Source organism: Larimichthys crocea, chromosome XII (assembly GCF_000972845.2).
Source record: "Larimichthys crocea isolate SSNF chromosome XII, L_crocea_2.0, whole genome shotgun sequence".
Lineage (NCBI taxonomy): Eukaryota > Metazoa > Chordata > Actinopteri > Sciaenidae > Larimichthys > Larimichthys crocea.
The window spans coordinates 22,777,153-22,796,627 of record NC_040022.1 but is presented as its reverse complement, the minus strand read 5'-3'; the positions used below and the strand labels follow the sequence as shown (position 1 = coordinate 22,796,627).

General features: G+C 42.3%; 1 protein-coding gene and 1 long non-coding RNA gene across 3 annotated transcripts in view; one reads left to right on the top strand and one right to left on the bottom strand.

The window, feature by feature from the left end:
• The window catches only part of tex2 (testis expressed 2), a 29,192-nt gene extending 11,841 nt beyond the window's left edge, over positions 1 to 17,351 (top strand). The window contains exons 3-13 of one of the 2 annotated variants that reach the window (XM_010730673.3): positions 2,758 to 4,534; positions 6,108 to 6,308; positions 7,333 to 7,696; positions 8,333 to 8,622; positions 9,355 to 9,498; positions 9,660 to 9,759; positions 12,622 to 12,742; positions 13,284 to 13,400; positions 13,696 to 13,905; positions 14,646 to 14,766; positions 15,460 to 17,351. In XM_010730673.3, the coding sequence (XP_010728975.3) occupies positions 2,783 to 4,534; positions 6,108 to 6,308; positions 7,333 to 7,696; positions 8,333 to 8,622; positions 9,355 to 9,498; positions 9,660 to 9,759; positions 12,622 to 12,742; positions 13,284 to 13,400; positions 13,696 to 13,905; positions 14,646 to 14,766; positions 15,460 to 15,609 (3,570 nt within the window). In that variant the 5' untranslated portion in view covers positions 2,758 to 2,782 and the 3' untranslated portion in view covers positions 15,610 to 17,351. Of the gene's footprint in view, positions 1 to 2,757; positions 4,535 to 6,107; positions 6,309 to 7,332; positions 7,697 to 8,332; positions 8,623 to 9,354; positions 9,499 to 9,659; positions 9,760 to 12,621; positions 12,743 to 13,277; positions 13,401 to 13,695; positions 13,906 to 14,645; positions 14,767 to 15,459 lie in introns of both variants that reach the window. The other variant, XM_010730672.3, reaches the window with a different exon arrangement.
• Positions 17,352 to 17,825: 474 nt separating this feature from the next.
• LOC109142693 (uncharacterized) lies at positions 17,826 to 19,331 on the bottom strand. Its single transcript, XR_002043045.2, has 3 exons — positions 19,120 to 19,331; positions 18,935 to 19,031; positions 17,826 to 18,759 (listed from the first exon to the last, which is right to left on the bottom strand). It is a non-coding gene; the product is annotated as an uncharacterized LOC109142693 (long non-coding RNA).
• Between the last annotated feature and the right edge of the window lie 144 nt (positions 19,332 to 19,475).

Here is a 19,475-nt window from a genome sequence, read left to right as displayed (position 1 = left end):
TAATTGGATGAATCTTGTCTCTGTGCCAGACTCCTCTCCTCTCCTCTCCTCTCCTCTCCTCTCCTCTCCTCTCCTCTTTGTCCAGAAGCAGCTAAAACAAACACAGGGCTTTTAAATCTAAATCTTTGGGTGTGTCAGCAAACATTGTGCGGGCTGCCCTTTATTCAACCTGAGAGACGAGACATGTTTCCAATGTGCCATCTATATTTAGCATAAGTACAAGTATAGGATGTCATGAGCCAAATTCATAGCACTACATCATTTTATGGGTGCAATGTACAAAGAAATAACATCAAAGATTTATAAAATTAAGTATCTGTATTCATGTAAGCCTCGAGTTTAAAATTTACACATTCAACTTGGAACAGAAAATCAGTAGGATTGCAACTACAACAATTATTTTTATTATTAGTTAATTAACTGATTATTCTTTAGTCTATAGAGATGTCGAATGCTTGTGTAAAACTATCACAACGCTTTAAATTGCTTGTTTTGTCTGACAAACCAACAATGTTGTTGCTGTCAGTTATAACAAAGAAAAGCAGCGAATCGACCAATTGGTTCAAGCACAATTTGGCAACTGTGCTTGAAAATTAGTTATTGATTATCGAAATACTTGACAGTTCTCTCCTCTTATTGAAATACTGTGTCTCTTTTCAGTTGTGTATGCACACATACAATACACACCAGTACACACTTACAGTACAAAGGCTTTATAATATGATGTTGCAGTTTTGTGTCTCTTTTGTCTTTTGGCTGCGCCCTCCTAAAACCTGACTCCAGAAAAACTTGGAACGATCCTTCTCTGCTCACCCCGTCGACCTCCACAGTGTTTTAGTCTGTCCTTCAGGCTTTGATGACAACAACAACCACTTCCATCTCCATGGTTATGTCTCCTCCACTCATTTGCCTCCTCCCTCGTCTCTCCTCTTCGTCACTTTCTCTCGTCTCTCGTTCTCCATCTCTGCCTTTCTGCCGTCTTAAAGTGAATCCCACTTCAAAAGCTTGTCTCTGAAAGGTTGTCTGCAGCCTCTACAGACCCCCCGAGGCTCTTCATCTTTCTTCTTTTTGTTGCTCTTTTTTTCTGTCTCTCCCTTTCCTTGTTTTTATTCGATCTGCCGTGCCCCATAGCGCAGCAGTGGCAGAATCAACACACAAACACGCACATGCTCAAAATGACGCACACAAAACCCATTGTAGCACAGCCAAGTGAATGCCTGGCTGGGAAAGTCAAATGCTCTGTTATTTCATCTCAGTAAATACAATCTCTGGAGATGCAGTGCCAACTAGAGAGCCCCAAGGGGCGCCGGGGCCTTTCTCAGAAATACAGACAATCACACAAGCTAACTGCTCTGTTGTTTCCCTCTGTCCCTCCTTCCTCCATTACGGGCCATTTTTATCAACCAGCCAAAAGCTAGAGTGGTTCTGTGTTTGTGCAAACAGCAACTGTGTGTGTGTGTGGTTGATTTGCTCTGCCGGTTTTATAATGCTAACCAGGGACAATGGACTCAGTGCGAGCTGGAAGAATAACTCAATAACAAGTTGAGGCCTCATTCAGTGAAATCACTGTGTGATGGATTACTTTGGTTCTGCTGTGCTGAGACTCGACAATAGACGCCTTGTTCCTGTGACCGCTGGAGCCTAACAGCTTCTTTGTTGTGTGATTATGTCCTGCGTATAGTTATGACTGGATGGGGGAAGGAGGGTTTGTTTTATTTATATATATGTTTATGTTCTTCAGGATCCCATAAAGTACAGAAATAATGTAATACACGACAGTCATAGCCTGGTTAAAGATAGAATTTAACGACTAAATGACAATAAATATAAATGAGTAAAAAGACAAAGAAGGAACAAAAATACTTTCCTCTCAGGCATTTTTATTGATTTTTAACACATTACATGAGTTATATCCCTATTCTGCTCAGTTATATAGAACTTTTTGGCATCTTTTAGCTAAAAGTTTTGGGGTAACGGCCCAAAACTTCACCACTCTCATTATTGTTTCCAGCAGCAGCACTGAACAGAGCATTTAGCTGCTAAAGATCCAGATATTTCCATCAGGAGTTGGTGGAGGCCAAAACAGAGTGAAAATTAAAGTGAAAATTTGACTTTTATTCACCAGGTAGCCTGCTACGTGATGTTAAAGTTGCTCTGCATCTGTTGATAACCCATGTTAAATGTAATAATACATAAAATTAGGTTGAATTCAATTAATCTAAACAATTTTAAATAATAATATTCATGAAATAATGATCCACTCATCAGAATATCATCTTTCCCTTTGTTTTCACCACCTCGCAGTATTCAGTCGGCTCCAGTCTGCTGCCCTGTGCCAGGCGGAGTTAAATACAGCTGAAATGTTGATGGTCCCTCTCCTCAAGGCTCATGTGTTCTGGAGTTACACATTAATCATGTTGCTGTAGTGGGGGTGAGTTAGTGAGCAGGATTCTGGTAAGACAGAGAGAGACCAGACCTGAGAGAGAGATTCTGTCAGCTACAGCCTCGCATAATGAGGGCTAACCCATACCTGTCCAGTCTACTCACATAAGGATGTATTAACAGCTGTGAGGCCATTCTCTTCTGTCCTGTGTCTGTGTGTGTGCATTGAGAGCATGTGGGGATCTCCAAAGTTTTTTAATCATGTTGCCAATTTGCACCGCAATTTCCCAACCTCCTTCCTTGCTTGCGCCAATGTTTCAGTGTTGCTGTGGTTATTAACTGTCTGCTGCTTCTGTCTCTGTTTGACCTTGCCAGGCTGTGAGCCCTGTGCAGGGTGGTGATGAGCAGTCAGGGCAGCAGCAGCAGGGGAAGTGGCCAGCATGCTGACACTCCTCCCCCTCGTCACGCCCCTGGACCGAAGCTGCAGGTGCAGCGCTCCCTCTCTCGTGACACCATCACCATCCACTTCTCCGCTCTGGGGAAGGAGGAAGACGACGAGGAAGAGGAGCTCTATGGGTTATCTGTCGGATCTGCAGGAGCTAAATCTGGGCTTGATGGTGCAGAGGGACTGCAAGGTCTAGAAGCTTCAGGTGCTGATGAACAGTCTGTGGCCACGGCCTTGGAGGCAAAAGAGGAGCTGCTGTTTGAATGTGCTGGTCTGGAGACCGTTTCAGGAGCTGCTGTACTCCCTGTTTCCTCCACCACTTTATCTGTGGAGCCCTCAGACTCTCACCCACATACACACTCTCCAGCCATGACTATTATCCCCACCTCCACCCACCCCCACCTAAGCTCCAACCCTCCTGCCAGCTCGTCTTGGCCCTCTGACCGACCATCAGCCCCACCAGCCACGAGCTCCAGCTCCTCCTCCCCTTGTAAGTCTGCAGCGCTGCCCTCCTCCAAACCTTTCCTCAGCTTGGTCAGGTCTTTGTCCAATGACGTTGAGTCTCGAGAAACCACTCCTGCGCCTACCGCTGTTGCACCATCGCATGCACGCCACCGTCACTTAATGAAATCTTTTGTCAAGTCTCTTTCTACAGACACTTCAAAGGCTGAACATCAGGAAGGGCCACTTCATCACTATCTTCATCACCCCCCTCATCAGCAACAGCAACAGCCATCCCAGCGGCCTCCACCTCGCAACATGCAGCTCTTCAAACAGTTTTCCCAGCCTCGCTTATCCTCCTGCCCCGTCATTGTCACTCACTCAGGTGGGGACTCCAAAACAGCGCCCTCTTCCCCCATTATGTCCCCAGATGGTAGGTCTTTCTTCAAGGTCCAAGAGGTGGAGGCCAGGATAGAAGATACCAAGCGACGGTTGTCAGAGGTGATGTCAGACCCCCTGCAGCTTTTTAGTAAGATCATGGGGGATGAGTCTGGCATGGGAGCTGTTGGAAGTGCCACTCATCGTGCCAAATCGCTGTCCTCCAGTGCATCAGAGCTCAGTGGGGTGGCGGCAGTAAACGGACACACAGAAGGTAACAACAACTATAGCATCAAGGAGGAGGAAGGAGCAGAAGGGGAAGAAGAGGAAGAAACACCCACAGGCAGGGGCCCTGACTCTGTTTTTTTCTCCTTTCCATCACTGACACCAGCCCCAGCCCTCGCCCAGGCCTCCTCAACCACTTTCCCCAAGAGTCCCTCTCTCACCCTGGGCCGCTGCTCTATGTCAGCCCTGGTAGCTCGACAAGAAGACGAGGACTTCTGTGAACTGTACAGTGAAGACTTTGAGTTATGTACTGATACAGAAACACCAGATGGGGATCGCCCAGAGTCCCGGCAGCCCCATACTGGTAGCACTGGGTTGTGTAGTGAACTTGACACAGAGGAGGAGGAGAAAGTGGAGGAGGAGTTGGAAACTGTGCCTGTGATTGGCCTCATCTTCCTAACACAGTTGGTGTACTTGTATGTAATCCTTCCAGTGCCACCATATGTCTGTGCGGTAGTGCATGGGATAGTGGCTGGGTTCATGTTGGCCTTGCTGGTTCTTTGGCTGTCCTCTCCTCGACACTCCTCGTCAAGAAGCGGGAAGAGAAGGACAGAGAACTGGAATGTGGCCCAGCTGGATATCAAAGAACCAGGAATCTTCAAGGTGAGACAAAGCACACTATGGATGGCCAAGTTTGGGCCAGTGCCTGTAGAATTTTAAATGTATCCCAACTCCATGTAGACTTTCATTCTTGCTCTGAAAGACCTTGACTTTTTTAACAGAAGATTTTGCTTTACTGGCTCGAGGACTACCAAAAGCTCTTAAGCTGTTTTGTGCAGATTTACACATTGTTGGTAGTAATGGAAGTGTGCAAAAATACCTTGTTGTGTATTGCCAAGAGCAAATGTATTTAACCTTACAGGTTACACTGTGCCTTGGAGAAATCAGTCCAAGTTTTCCAGTTGTTTCAAATAAATTAGCTTTGTTCTCAGATCCTTTATTGGGACTGATAAGATGGAAGTTTGGGTGAGAATTAAACTCAATACAACCTCATGAGGAGCAGCAGCAACATATTGGGGTTATCTTACGCCTTTTCTCCAGTGACGGCTACAGTTTAGCTTTGAACCACCACATTTCCCCCCTGTTCTCAGTTAACTTCCCTCAGTGAAGCTCAGAGGAGCTCTCGTAGAAGAGAAATGTTTAATAGTTTAGGATTATGTAAGCATGTGTACTTGTATGTGTGTGTGCTCCTTAGTGGGTACCAAGCTGTTGCACAGGAGAGCCTTATGGCTAGAGGGCACAACTGTTCCAAAAGAGGAGCTCTGTGGTTCTGCAAAACATGATACATAAACGATAGACCCAAGAGCAAACAAATGCAGGGCAACAGCACTGGGGATGCATCAGCAAAGACTCAGTGTTTCAGATGCCCTACTTTATTTTATGTTGTGTCGTATGAACTTTGCAGCATAGCACCTCTGGGAGAGAATTTTGTTTTGAAAAACATGCTTGATATGATTATTATTGTAGGACATACTGCAGCGAATGATGTCTATTGATGACAACACTTGGCAAATAAAAATGATTCTATCCTTACACATTAATTCAAGTAGAGACAGTCAATACAATGTGATGTTTGGTAGTTGCGGACACATTTGTTATTGGCATATATGTTGGCCGATTAAAAAAAAGACAAAGAAACACAAGAACAAGAAAGCAAATGTTTGTTTGCCAGGGAGAACTTTTAAGTTACATTTTTCTTTATTAATCAAATTTGCTCACAATATACAGTTGTCAGTTTCTAATCACTTTTTAATCAGTGTCAGCCTCAAACGAACACAGTATTGTTCGGACTCCACATTAACTAATGAAACATGTAAGTTGCAAAAGATCAACAGCAAATTCAGTTTTCTTTCATGTCAACTGACCTGCCTTTCCCTTTCACTTTTTTGAGATGTCCTTTTGACCTCAATGACTTTGAATCTTCGCAGACAGGTTAAAGGATCTTCGGTCATCTCTCAAACAGCTGCACAAATAAGCATTTGATGGAGGAATGTTCAAACATAAAATTGTGGTACAAGGGTGAACATGATAGCTATAAAGTAAACTATTTACTTATCAGTAACTGCATGGAAACTCAACTAGTGAGTACTTTGACTAGGAGTCTGATGTGTGCTCTGAGGATAAATTGTCACTGTCAATTAAAACTCTTCCCCTCTTCATCCCCTCAATCTCTCAGGGCTGGATGAATGAAATCCACAGCTACGACCCGGAGATGTACCACGCCACCCTGACCCACTCTGTTTATGTTCGTCTAGAGGGCTCTGTCCTGCGTCTGTCCAAGCCTAACCGTAACATCTCCCGCCGTGCCACACACAACGAACCTAAACCTGACGTCACTTACATCAGCCAGAAGATCTATGACCTGACTGACAGCAAGGTGGGGTGGCTGTGAGTGTACGTGGGTAGATGGAGGCGAGATGCCGAATTGCTTTGTCATGTGTTTCTGTGCCTGGTTGTGAAATACGAGTGTGTGTGAGAGAAGGACAAAATGAGCGGGGCATGAATGCGTTAAGTGTGTGTGTGTGTGTGTGTGTGTGTGTGTGTGTATTTGTGTGTTTAACAGATAGTGACATTAAGCACACGTCCTCTCATATTTGCCTTTGCCTGAGTGCATGCTTGCTAATAGGTCATGTTCAGTGACAAAGCCACTCAGACTCACATACTGGGGTGGATATCACAGGTCAATGGCCCTGTAGTAGGGTGCTGACTCAATTGTTTTTTTTATCTCCAAAGACAGAAGACATTATCAAGTCAGTGTATCATCGAGCAAAGGGGTCATTGTCATTGTCCTCATCATGCAGCTACCCTAGTCCTGGCTTCTAAAGTGTCATTTCACCATCATTATTGTGAATGTTTAGTCCGTCTTGAATGTTACCTGTATTCTGAGATCTGATACCTCCTCCACACCATAATACCACATGGCTACACACTGCAATGCTAATATTTTAAAAATGTTATTATCTGTGTTAGGCTGGAGCAAGAATTTCTGCACAAATTAATGTGAATAAAATAGCACGTACCATTTCAGCATACAGTACAACACTGAAAAATGGCCAGTGCCAGCTACTTTCATCATTAAAACAACAAAGGACATGCTCTTACATTGCTTGTCAAAGACAAATTGAGCTTCGGGTTAGATATAAATACATAATAGATGAGTCATTTGCACTTGTATCCTGCCTGCTTGTTCTTTTTTTGTTTTCTGTTTTCGAAACGTTTCAAGGCCCCATTTACTGCCACTCACGCCCTGGGGCAAGTCTGACACATACTATTTGTAGTTTCAATGTGCTCTATTGTTGGACGTCATTTTTTTTGTCCTCATTTCAATGTGTGAATTCTACTGCAAAAACAACAACATCTTCATGAATTTGATTATGAACTCGGTCTACATGCCCCCATAGATCCAGCTGGTGCCCCAAAGCTTGGCTAGGAAGAGAGTTTGGAATAAGAAGTACCCCATTTGCATTGAGCTGGCCAAGCAGGAGGACTTCATGTCCAAGGCCCAGGGAGAGAAGCCCGAGGCTGGGGAGGACAAATTAACAGGGCTGTGTGAGAAGCTAGAGAGAACGGACAAATGTGAGAAGGTTGAAGTATCAGCATCTGCAGAGGAACCCAAAAGACCAGCCTCTGGAGGGGGCGACCTGACAATCTACCTGTTTGGGAGGACGGGTCGGGAAAAGGAAGAGTGGTTCCGGAGATTTCTTCTAGCGTCCCGGATGAAGTCGGAAGGGAGAAGTGGCAGTCTGCCTGGCATCTGCAAGAGTGGTGAGTTTCAGACTGAAGTACAGTATCAAAAAACAATGCAAACAGCCATATGGCTTTATCTCTCTCACTCTTTCTATGCACATACTTTATTCTCTGACTTTTCCACAGTCAGACCAGCCATTCTTTTGAGTATGTAACTGCACAGCCTTCAGATTTGTGCATAAGACCCCAGCTTAGGGACTACCAATCCCCTCAACTGAGTGAACAGATGAGTGTGAATGGGTCAGCGGGATTACATGCACAGAGAAGCAGCATATTAAAGCATTGGTCCCCACTGTAGGATATAAGCCGGCAAGGATAAGGCCCAATTCAAAGGAAAACAGTAGCACTGTGTGGGCCCAGTAATAAAGGCGGTGCAGAGTGAACAGGATTACTGGAAAGATGATTTAAATATCAAGCTGTTTGTGGATATACTTAGCAATTATGTTGAAAATGACTATTTCAGTGCTACTATGAGTCAGAGAGATGATGCAGTGTGTCATCTGGTGTAGCATGATGTGTGAAATTAATACAAAATAGATGCTAACTGGTCTATGCGTGCATTGGAAATATTAAATATTTGTAGATGCATAATTGTATCACATTAACCTCCCCTCACTCCTCATCCCTGTCCTCCTCCTTCTCCTCCACTTTTAGCCTTCTTGCCCTCCCACAGCCGCAGTAGCAGCACCCAATCTGCTGGAGGCCTGGAGGCTGACAGCAGGAGCAGCAGCCGGGGGAGCCTGGAGGAGCTGTCTCAGTTACGCAACAGAGAGACCTCCTCTGCTCTCTCCTGTGGCTCTACTGGAGGGATAAAGCAGAAGATGCTGTTGGACTATAATATCTTCATGGCCAAATATGTTAACCCCCAGGCACCACCGAAAAGCCCAACTGCCACTGACAGCCCTGGACACAGCCCAGAGAGCAGCCCTAAAGCTACCAAAAAGGTAGGAGACAGAAGGACCCCTGGTACTGTCACTTGGTTGTTGGTAATTTGATAAGTTGCACATTTTATAGAGACAGTATTGCACTAAAACTGTGGAGAGCAACAAATTGTCTATCTTTGGTTTGTATTACTATTCTGCTGGTTGTGAAGCACATATGAAACTTGTCAAGTCAAGAAAGGAGAAGAAACGAACAGCTTGTTTTAACACTTGATCTGTTATATGGCCTCTGTGTTCACACTTAGTATTAATAAGTATCCTTGATATCTCCACTCTGCGATCGTATTGTCAACAAACATGCTATGTCCCCATTCTAAGAAAGCAATGCCATGGAGGGGTGTCATTCATTTTTTGTAAGAGAAGACATATAACTATTGCTATAACTTTTTGCTTTTTTCTGGGCTAACTTACACAGCATTTTTTTCTTATCCAGGTAAGATAACCACACCTTTTGTCTCCAAAGAGTACCTTTAATCTTGTGGCCATGGCATGTAGAGGGGTGTCAAAATGTAGTTGTAATTATTAAAGTTTATATTGTGAATTGGTACCAGGAAGGTCAAAAAGGTCCCAACAAACTAGCATGTGCCGCCTGGCCCCCTTTTTCTGGCTATGGAAGTAGAGAGAGGTTCAAACCTAGGCTTGATATATTATATGATATGTTATTGTACTTGTAATTTTATGTTATATATGATTTAAGCTACTGTACATACCTGTGTGTTTGTGTGTGTCATTTAGATACGCAGGAGTTCAGAGGACACTGTGGAGCCTGAGGCCTGGCTCAATGCTTTTATTGGAAGAATATTCTGGGACTTCCTGGGAGAGAAGTACTGGGCCAACGTAGTCTCCAAAAAGATCCAAATGAAGCTGAGTAAGATCAGGGTGGGTACTGGTACTAGCTTGCACAAATATATATATATATATATATATATATATACACACACTATAACCAACAAATCAGAACATGTGATAATTTCAGGAGATAATTTTGTGTATCAGCTGTGAGGGCTTAATCTTATTTAAAAGTGTCTTCTGTGTTCCAGCTGCCGTATGTTATGAATGAGCTGACTCTGACGGAGCTCGACATGGGCTTTTCCATTCCTAAGATCCTCCATGCCTCCTCACCCTCTGTGGATCACCAAGGTAGGAAGAAAAGCTACACTAGTCATGTTTTTCACACAGTCTCCTCGATGGCGTGCTACAATAAAGATTTATTGTCTTCCCCTTCCTCTGCTCTCCTCCATCTTTCATCATAACTCAGGTCTGTTTATTAGTTCTCCTTTCTGCCTTTTTGACAGAATAGTGAGACATGCCCTCACTTTTCTTTTCCCTTCAATACATCCATCTCTTTCAGCTCTCTTCCCTACCATTCCTCCATCATCCCTTTGCTCTTCTTCTCTTTAGATTAAGACATTTCCCCTTTCTTTCAACCCTCTCTCCCTCTTGCCTGTGGAGTCCAGCCCCTCTGCGCACCTCGCTCTATTAAGCCACAGTAATTAAACTTTACGTCTTGGGTCCCCCTCATCCATTACTGAAACACTGACTCACCGGGCCTGCCGCCTGCCTTGAGTTACAGCAGAGGGACTGGTTTGACACACAGAGGCAATACAGAGATGTGGGGCATGTTAATCCCAACTGAGGTGGCTGGTTTGGAGAGAAAATGAGAAAAGAGGAGCTTAAGAAGGGAACAGGTTGTGGGAGGTGCGTTTCAATCATTAGTGGTGTTTTAAGAATATTTAATTTAAAATTCAGTGTTTGTCCAAAAATGGTCTAATTTGATTTTTGCCTCGAGAAATATAAGAGCACTGACAATGTAATACCTTTTGCTATTCATTTGAAGGAGCCAGTCATGAGTCATTCTCCTGTCAGCCACATTTCCACGGCCGAGTCTGCAATGCTCATTAATGCGTTCTGTCTGGACCTGTACACCCACAGAAATATACTCACAATGCATCATCAGTTGATCCTAGCACATAATTAGTCCCGGGGGAATGGCATCGCTAGAAGTGCTGCACTGTAAACCTGCGCAAACAAAACAGGATGCTTTTTCTTTGATAGCAACACCTAATTTCATATCGTGTCTGCATTTCTCTTCTCCTGTGATGATGATAAGAGTGAGAGTGAAAGTGCTCCCTGACTGTGAAGACATGATTTGATTCACAATGTTTATACTTTGCTCCAAGAACTACTAAGTGCACACAAGCTTGTGTCGAGTAGAGCTTGACACTGACTTAATTAAAAAGATATTTAATTAATAGAGATATATATATATATATATTTATTCAGTGGCTTGACAGTGGTAATGTGACCATGTCTAGAATGACTATTAATTCGACTATCAATAAGATGAGACATACAAATAAAAGACAAAGTCTAAAGTCACACAGTGAAGTAGATATAATATATAGCCAGAGGATAGTGTCAGAATCAAGGTACTTTGTAGCTTGTATCAGACATAGACAGTATAAATATGGACGTTGTATCTGTGACGTCACCCACGGGTTTGTGAAGAGCCGCATGGCGCTGTGAAGGCCATGACATATGATTCACATCATTTTTATACTCATCAAGCCATTTAGTTACCCCTCATGCTCTATGGTTGGGGTCAGGGACAGGGATGTTTCATCATAAGATAAAGTTTGTCCATTTGTGGAGAATATGGTGAATGATGACTCATCTCACCGTATATTATTTCCACAGCTCTATAAACCAGTGCTGATGGGGTTTTTTTTCCCACCACTATAAAAATGCATCCATCTCTATAATGAGGAGTTCTGACTGTTCTTGCTGATAGTCTGATCACATCCTGCATCGTCATCCTCTGTCATCGGAAGAAGAGTTGCTCTTCTGGTTTTCCATACGTCGCACTAATGCACAAACATCATAGTCATCAATTGTGTGCCTACTGCCCACAACTTCTAACTCTGTGTACTGATATCTTTGTCACAGGAGCTCCTGCCATCCAACAATGAACACTCACTTGGTACATAATCAGAATCAACTGGGCTACGTGCCACAGAGCATGATTGGATGTTAATCACTTAATTGTACCGTGCAGTACACATGTCGAAGCATCTGCCTTGATTATGTTTCTTAACTTGTTTATTTAATTATTTCCTTTAATTTGTCGCCCATGTGTAAATACATAAATTACATGATTATGTTAGCAAACCAATTAGCAGTACAGTACAGCTGAGGACGACAGGATTGTCACTAGTTTTGCTGGCATTTGACAAACTGACATTAACTTGATCAGAGTGCCAAAAAAAATAAAAATGTCAACAGGCTTTAACATTTATCCTTTTGGGGTGAATGTCTGTACAAAATGTATGTTCGAACAGCACCACTAGAATGGCATTACAGTGGATATAATGTCCAGGCAAGTTAGATATATATATTACAGTAACCAAGACTCAAGAGAATATCTTCTATTCATATAACATTCACAGTTGTATGTAGACAAACACATGCTTATTTCAGGGGTGCAGATACATATATTGACTCCTCCAAATTTAATCAGGCACTCCAGACTCTCTCCCTCTCTCCTGCGTGTCTTATTCTAGACAGAGACTATGAGACAGTGTCTAACATGCTCTGACTTAATGGTGTCATTTAGTTTCTCTTTGACACTGCTGCCTGCCACACACATACAAATCAATGAGCGTTTATGGAGAGTGGAAAATGAAGAGGAGGAAGGAGCAAGGTAGATGATTAATAAATGGCCCTTATCAGTTGCAGGAGTTAGGATTCAATGAGCACACAGCAGGGGGATCGAAATCTGATTTGCAACCCCCTCTGAGAAGTGTGATATGTAAACAGGAAGTGTTCTGATGAAGTTGCTGACCTTTTCACTGTTTGCAAGAGGATCTTCCTGCAGGGGGCCTCACAAGCAATTAGACACAAAGCAGGAGGTTCTTGTTTATTCATAGAAATATCTGCTGTGCTTTTGTTGGGGATGTAAAGTAGCATGCTTTTAATATTTAAACGTAATATGTCTGTGTCCAGGTCTGTGGTTTGATCTGGAGGTCTCCTACACGGGCTCCTTCCTCATGACCCTGGAGACCAAGATGAACCTGGCACGTCTTGGGAAAGAGGGCGAGGGGCTCGGAGAGCACGGGAAAGAGTGGTGAGGCTTTCAATTACATCTAGTAATTTCCTCTTTTACAGTTTGTAATGAAGCTTATGGAGCTGAGCCTTACATGTTTTTGATAGTGATCTTTCACAGCTTGTCCTAAACCGGCCAAAGTAGAAGTTTTAAACGTGTCTGCTAAACAAACAGCTCTTAACTGGATGTTAATTGGGTAGATTTGCATTTAGAACAGTATAAGTTGTCACATTTTGTTTTTTCACAACTCCTACCCTTTCTCTGTTGGCTCTTCCTCCCTTCTCTTAATATACTAATCCTCTCTCTGGACGCTTACCACTGTGGATTTTTCCAATGACTGGTGAGTTTGGGAATGGATGCCTGCCACTGAAACAATATATTTTCTTCTGGATTATAGTCTCTTGAGTGAATCATTGAAGATTCATTTCCTGTGATTTATATCAGTAGGGATGCATTTAATGGGATTTAGTTTAAATTGTTAATGGTTCTTTGCAAAGCCATTAGATCCTGACTTTGCAGCAGTGAGTGTGTTTATGTGTGTGTGTGTGTGTGACAGGCCCAGGCCACGGACATACTGTCTGGCAGACAGCGATGAGGAATCGTCTAGTGCTGGCTCATCAGATGAGGAGGATCCCCCAGAACTCCTCAGTGACAAAGCCATTCCTCCTGGAGGCGAGGGGTGAGTCTCTTCACAACAGTATCATTGCGTATCTGAATTGAAAATGTGCAGAAACAGATTCACACTGATGTGCTGAAGCATAATGTTCTGCCCTTTCAGTCCACCCACCCACTCAGTCCCACATGTTTGAAAGCTCGCTGCTGATTTAATGTAGCACCCGCCACCCGGACACTCCCCTCCATCGTGGGTGCTGAGTACCAAGAGATGCTGTTATGAATAAATGATGAACCTGACTCACTCCTTGCCTCCCCTCCTCCTTCTCCTCCTTGTGCGTTTCTATCCTCTGCTCATGTAGCTATGTGGGAGGCCACAGGCCCAGCAAGATCATGCGCTTTGTGGACAAGATAGCCAAGTCGAAGTACTTCCAGAAGGCCACAGAGACAGAGTTCATCAAGAAAAAGATGGAGGAGGTGTCCAACACGCCCCTGGTGCTCACCGTGGAGGTGCAAGAGTGCCGCGGGACACTGGCTGTCAACATCCCACCTCCCCCCACAGACAGGATATGGTACGTTCACTTCCAGGGGGGAGTGCATTGACTGTAGACTGTAGGATGTAGTCCTGGCTTTAAGAATATAACTCAGCACCCTCTGCTGGGCAAATACGTACAGTGAAACAATAATAAATGAAGGCACAGAGGTGTATATATATATATATATATAAGATATAGATATATATATATATATATATATATATATATATATTCTATAAAGACTTAGATTTTAAATCCTTAAGTACATACAGTGCTTAACTATAATGAATATATAATAATTGCCTTCACCAGCATCTACAGTAGTGATTCACAACCTGAGTGCTTGCTAGATGATTAAAAGAATAAACAAAGAAAACTTATGCAAAATTACGTATATTTCTCTGGTTCTTCCCTTTGGCACTAAATTCATTGAGCCAACAGCAGGACGATCGTTTTTTAGTGAACACCGAATACTTTCATCTCTTCAGGCCTATAAAATCCGTCAAATGAAACAATCCTAGAAGGCAAAATCACTCTAAACCAATAGAAATACACTGATGCTCTCTAGCCTCATTTTAAGGGTTCACAAGCCACAAAGGTTGGGACCTACTGATCTACAGCAGCATCGTGATCTAAATTTGTGTAGCATATTTCTTTACCAAAGTTCCTTATGTTGTAAAATATATTAAATGTATTGAATTTAGTCAAATAGACAAAATATGCCTTTTCATGCAGGTGGTAATTTTTAACCGTTAATGTTTTCTCTTGGCTGTCAGGTACGGTTTCCGGAGTCCGCCTCACCTAGAGCTGAAAGCGCGGCCTAAACTGGGCGAGAGGGAGGTCACTTTAGTTCACGTGACTGACTGGATTGAGAAGAAACTGGACCAGGAGTTCCAGGTATACAACAAGAAAAAATGGAAACTGTGCATGCAGATGTTTAGTCATAAATACAATTTATTTACATGGTTAATATACATAACTCCATCATGCTTGACCTCTGTTGGCCTGAATGAGAGACTAAAAGTTTTTCTGAAGGACAAAGAGATGTTTCAGGGAGATTTTAGGTAATAAAAGAGGATTCATTTATGGCTGGCGACCTACATGTACTTCAAAGCAGTGTGCCTGTGGCTTTCCCTCCCTTCGTATATATATCCAAGGTAATGATACGCCTGCTGCTAGATAACCACCCTGAGGCACACCTGAAAACTACTGTGTCCATGTCAGGTCTACCACACATCTACATTTATCCCTGCCTGACTCCACTAGGGGGTTATTATTATGTACCACCACCTCCCCCGTCAACCATACCTCCAGTAAAATACAGCGCTGCAGAGCACACTGTTGTCATTTGTGAGTGAGTGTGTACATCTGGCTTTCAACAAATGCCAAATTTGGGCCTCACTGCTTTTAAGACATAACAGAGCAGGGTTGGATACACATTGGATGATGTATTTCACGTCTTTTTGCTGCAGTTTTTGTTAACACATATATTCTCATATATTTTAGTTACATAACATAATAAGCAGTAGTTTCTGCTCTGTTTTAGTTGAAATTACAATTTCTTTGTTTGTTACTGTGCTCCTCCCGCAGAAAATATTTGTGATGCCAAACATGGATGATGTATGGCTACCCATAATGCACTCTGCCATGGACACACGTTCAAATGCCAACTTGGTTACTGTGACAAATGATGCCTTGAAGGACCCAGAACCCGAGGAGTCTGAGGTCTCGGACATGTGAAGACTGCTGTTCAAAGTGTATAATGACGGACATTTTATCATCATGGCAATACGACAAGTACCCACCCCTCCCTCAGACACCACGGGTGTAGCAACGGGCCAACTATCCCAATATTTTTACCCATGTTCCAGTCCTGTTGTTGCACCAGTCTGTGGCCACTCATGACGTGCGCTCATAAAACTGGAAGTGTTGGATGAGCTTGTGTGAAGCAGGAAGAGAATTGTGACTCATAGAACGTCATCCAATCACGCAGTTTTATTTGTGCGACCTCAAACATGATTCATTCTCTGATGGGGCATGTCGAGACGGTAACAAGAGTGTGGATCGACAAATAGCCATCAGATTCAACCAGAAGAACCATAATACCTGTGATGTACAGCTGCACCAAACATGATAGTTGTACAGTGTAAACATTTTGTGCGACGTTTCTAATAGAGCGGTTTATCGTTTGCTATAACGAAAACTTTGAGGGTACTGATGAAGAGTGTGAATGTCTGAGTGTGCATTTTAGGGAATAATCCTAAAAAATTGGCAACTTTTGCTGAAAGCCCCAACGTCTATTAATACACATTTCACAGGGATATCAAAACTCATTTACCATCCATCCACACTGCTGCCTGTGCCAGCCACCTGGCACTTATATGCAAACAGATCAATGGCAACTCACGGATCCTGGGTCAGTTTATATCCAACTTGGACACTATCATTACATAGAGCCTGCGTGCTTTTAGCTGTGCGGTAGGGATTAGAGCTGGCTAAAACTGACTTTAGAGGAAAGGTGAATTAAAATATATCTGCAAACACAGCAGCTGAACATTGCCTAGGTCTGATGAATGTATAAATAAGAATGCAGCTCCCTAGCTGTGCAAGGAATAGCTCATTCAATGATGACGCGCTTCTACGCAACATGCTTCAAGATTTGTTTTCATGATATATTCAGAGCTGAGCAAAAGTAATAATTTTCTGTTTTTATTGCCAAAGCAATTTTTTAGTCCTCTTCGAAGGCCACTGTATGAAGTAAACGGTGACACATAAGCAATCAGTTCGGTTCATCTTGTGTTCCTAATGAGGCCACTGTATGCGATGTACAGCCAAAGTTTGGATAAAAATTCATAAAATGGAGATATAATCTACAGGGAGTGATGTTTTTGGGGGGCAGCAGGAAACTGAAACCCTTTCGTGGACATGGTAAGAGTTTTTTTTAGGTGAAAACAGTGGGAAACATACCCACTGTTCTGGTTTTATTTGAAAAAATAACATACTGGATATTAGCCATATTATTTAATGTTGTCAGCAGACATCCAGTTCATGAATGCTCTTTTTTTTGTTCAATTATTTATTGATCTGTTCTTTCTGTACTGTACACATTTCAGAGGAATAAAACCAATAAACTAGAACAGTAACTTCGTAATCTGCCAGACACCCGGCTGCTTTACAGGCGACCATTATTTTACACGTTTTCTGTTCAAAAATGTGTGCTGGCAAAAGTGTATGAGGCAGAAAGTGCCTTTGAAATAATCAAACATTCCTCCATTGTGAGCCACCACATTTGTTGCATCTGAGAAAATGTCTTTGTGCCATTACTGTGTCGTTGAGACATGCCCTTTGTTTTCAAAGGTTTCGGTGTTGTTCATTTGCACAGTGATGAAAAACATGAAAACATTGCTGTCGTGTTCAGTGATGTCACAGAATGTTCTGGTTCTGATCGTTGTGGATCAATAAAACCTTTTGCTTGGAAAGAGTTTGTGTGAGCGGCTCTGTGGTTGTTACAGAAAAATGGGAGGCAAAAAGACACACAGCAGCTATTTTGACATGAAATAGTAGGGTCAACGCAGGCGTTACCAATGATACTAATTAAGGTTCAGTTCCATTCCAGGTCAAACAGAGACACGGTGCTGCTGTAATAAATGGTACACATCCTTAATTAGTATCATTGGACACACCTGTGCTGACCCTATTTCATGTCAAAATGGCTGGTGTGAAAAAGGTCTGTTAAGAGAACATTGAAAGGGTTCTAGCCATGGATTGTTTATCTGTGCTTATAGCTGCAACTTTTCTTTTCATTGTTGCTGAGCCTGGCAAATATTTCAACTATAAAAAGGTGAGATGATAATGAAAAATATCCAACAGTCCTAAACCCTGAGATACTCAATTTACAAGGATATAAAGCAAAAAAGGTTTTTGCTGCAATAAAAAGTTTCAAAGTAATCGTCAACTGCATCTCTCCATGTTTAATATTGCCAAAATGAAAAATTGCACACATTATATAACCATTAACCTATAGTCACATGTAGAGCTGCAATACAATGCGAGTACACAGGGACTAAACTCTCAGCAGCACTGCATACTTATCTCTAAAATTTTTGCCTTCAAACTTTGAAGTACCCACATTGGCTTCATTAGTTACAATCCAGCGTGATTAAATTAAACTTTTCTTCCTGTTTCAGGTTTTGTTAGTATCAGGAGGGGTCATAATTCTACTTTGTTTATTCCTGAGATCTTAGTGGATGATGTTTAACAGGAGTGCATTATATTGAAAGGTGCTTCTAATATTATGATCTTCATGTAAGTAAATGGGGTGGCCAAAATGTTAGAAACACCTCTCTATAACACAGTTCAGTTTAACACTACTACAAACTCAATAGTAGACGGAATAGCCAATACATGAATTTATGGCACAGTTGTTGTTGCTGTGAGCTGCGTTTAAATTCTGTGTCTTGCTTTAAAAGAGAGACTTGGTGAAGTTGCCAAGAAACTCCAGTTATGACAGGACATGATTTGTTCTTGCACCACTCTTAACCTTTGAACAGCCAAGCAGAAGGCCGTTCAGGTTTGAAGTATAGTGCCTTAAAATCAGTTTACCAAAACATGTTAAGAATGAAATCAACGATACAGAGTCTGTTGATAAATGCTTTATTCATAAAAGGACATTTGTTACATCATACAGTAAAAATTTGTAAATCACCCAGTTCATAAATACATACATGTCATGGTGTCAAACGAGGTGTGCTTCCGTTTCTTGATCTTCGCAAACAAAGAAAACAGAAGTCTAACCATAGTCATCATTCATAACCTTTACCAGCCATGTCCTGCTCAGTCAAGACACTTACTTCGTTGCAGTGATCCATCCAAACTTCCATTTCCTGCATCCTGCAAATAAAACATGTCTGAGTTTATTTAATTATTAAAAAACACAGACACCAGACTGGTGTATGTGGGTCAAGTCAGATTAAATGTTGACTTCATTTTTACATCAGAAGTCTAACGCACTTAAATCATCATTCATGAAACAAATAAATAAAAGTTTCTAATAAAAAACACTCACCTCTATAAAACCATATGAAGGTACACCACCCTTCTGCCCACGTGTGGGTGCAGTCACCTCAGAAAACACCGCATTGACACGATTTTACCACCTTATCCTGTAAAAGAAACAAAAATACGTCCAGTGATTAAAATGAAAATAATTACATTTGACATTTTATGCTATTTAAAAAAAAAACAACTTACCTCACATTTCCACGTGGATGAGGCCTAGTCGTACTGCTCCAATATGAACAATCATTAATTAATCTCTCTCTGCAAATTAAAGTCATGCATCATAACAATGATGTGAAAACAAACAGACAATAAGCTGTTTCTTGCCATGTTTTAATGCAAATAAAACTAGTCTAACCAGACGCCGCATGCTTTCAAATAAGTAGGAGGAGTGTGTGTGTGGAGAAAATGTCCCCTCGGATGTGTTTTATACCACGTCCGGTGTGTGTGTCTCGTTTCAGATTGGCTCTCACGTCCTCCAGCATCTCCCCTCCTCCACTCGTGTGGATATCTATCCCAAAGTCCAACCCCCACACAGGCTCACTTCA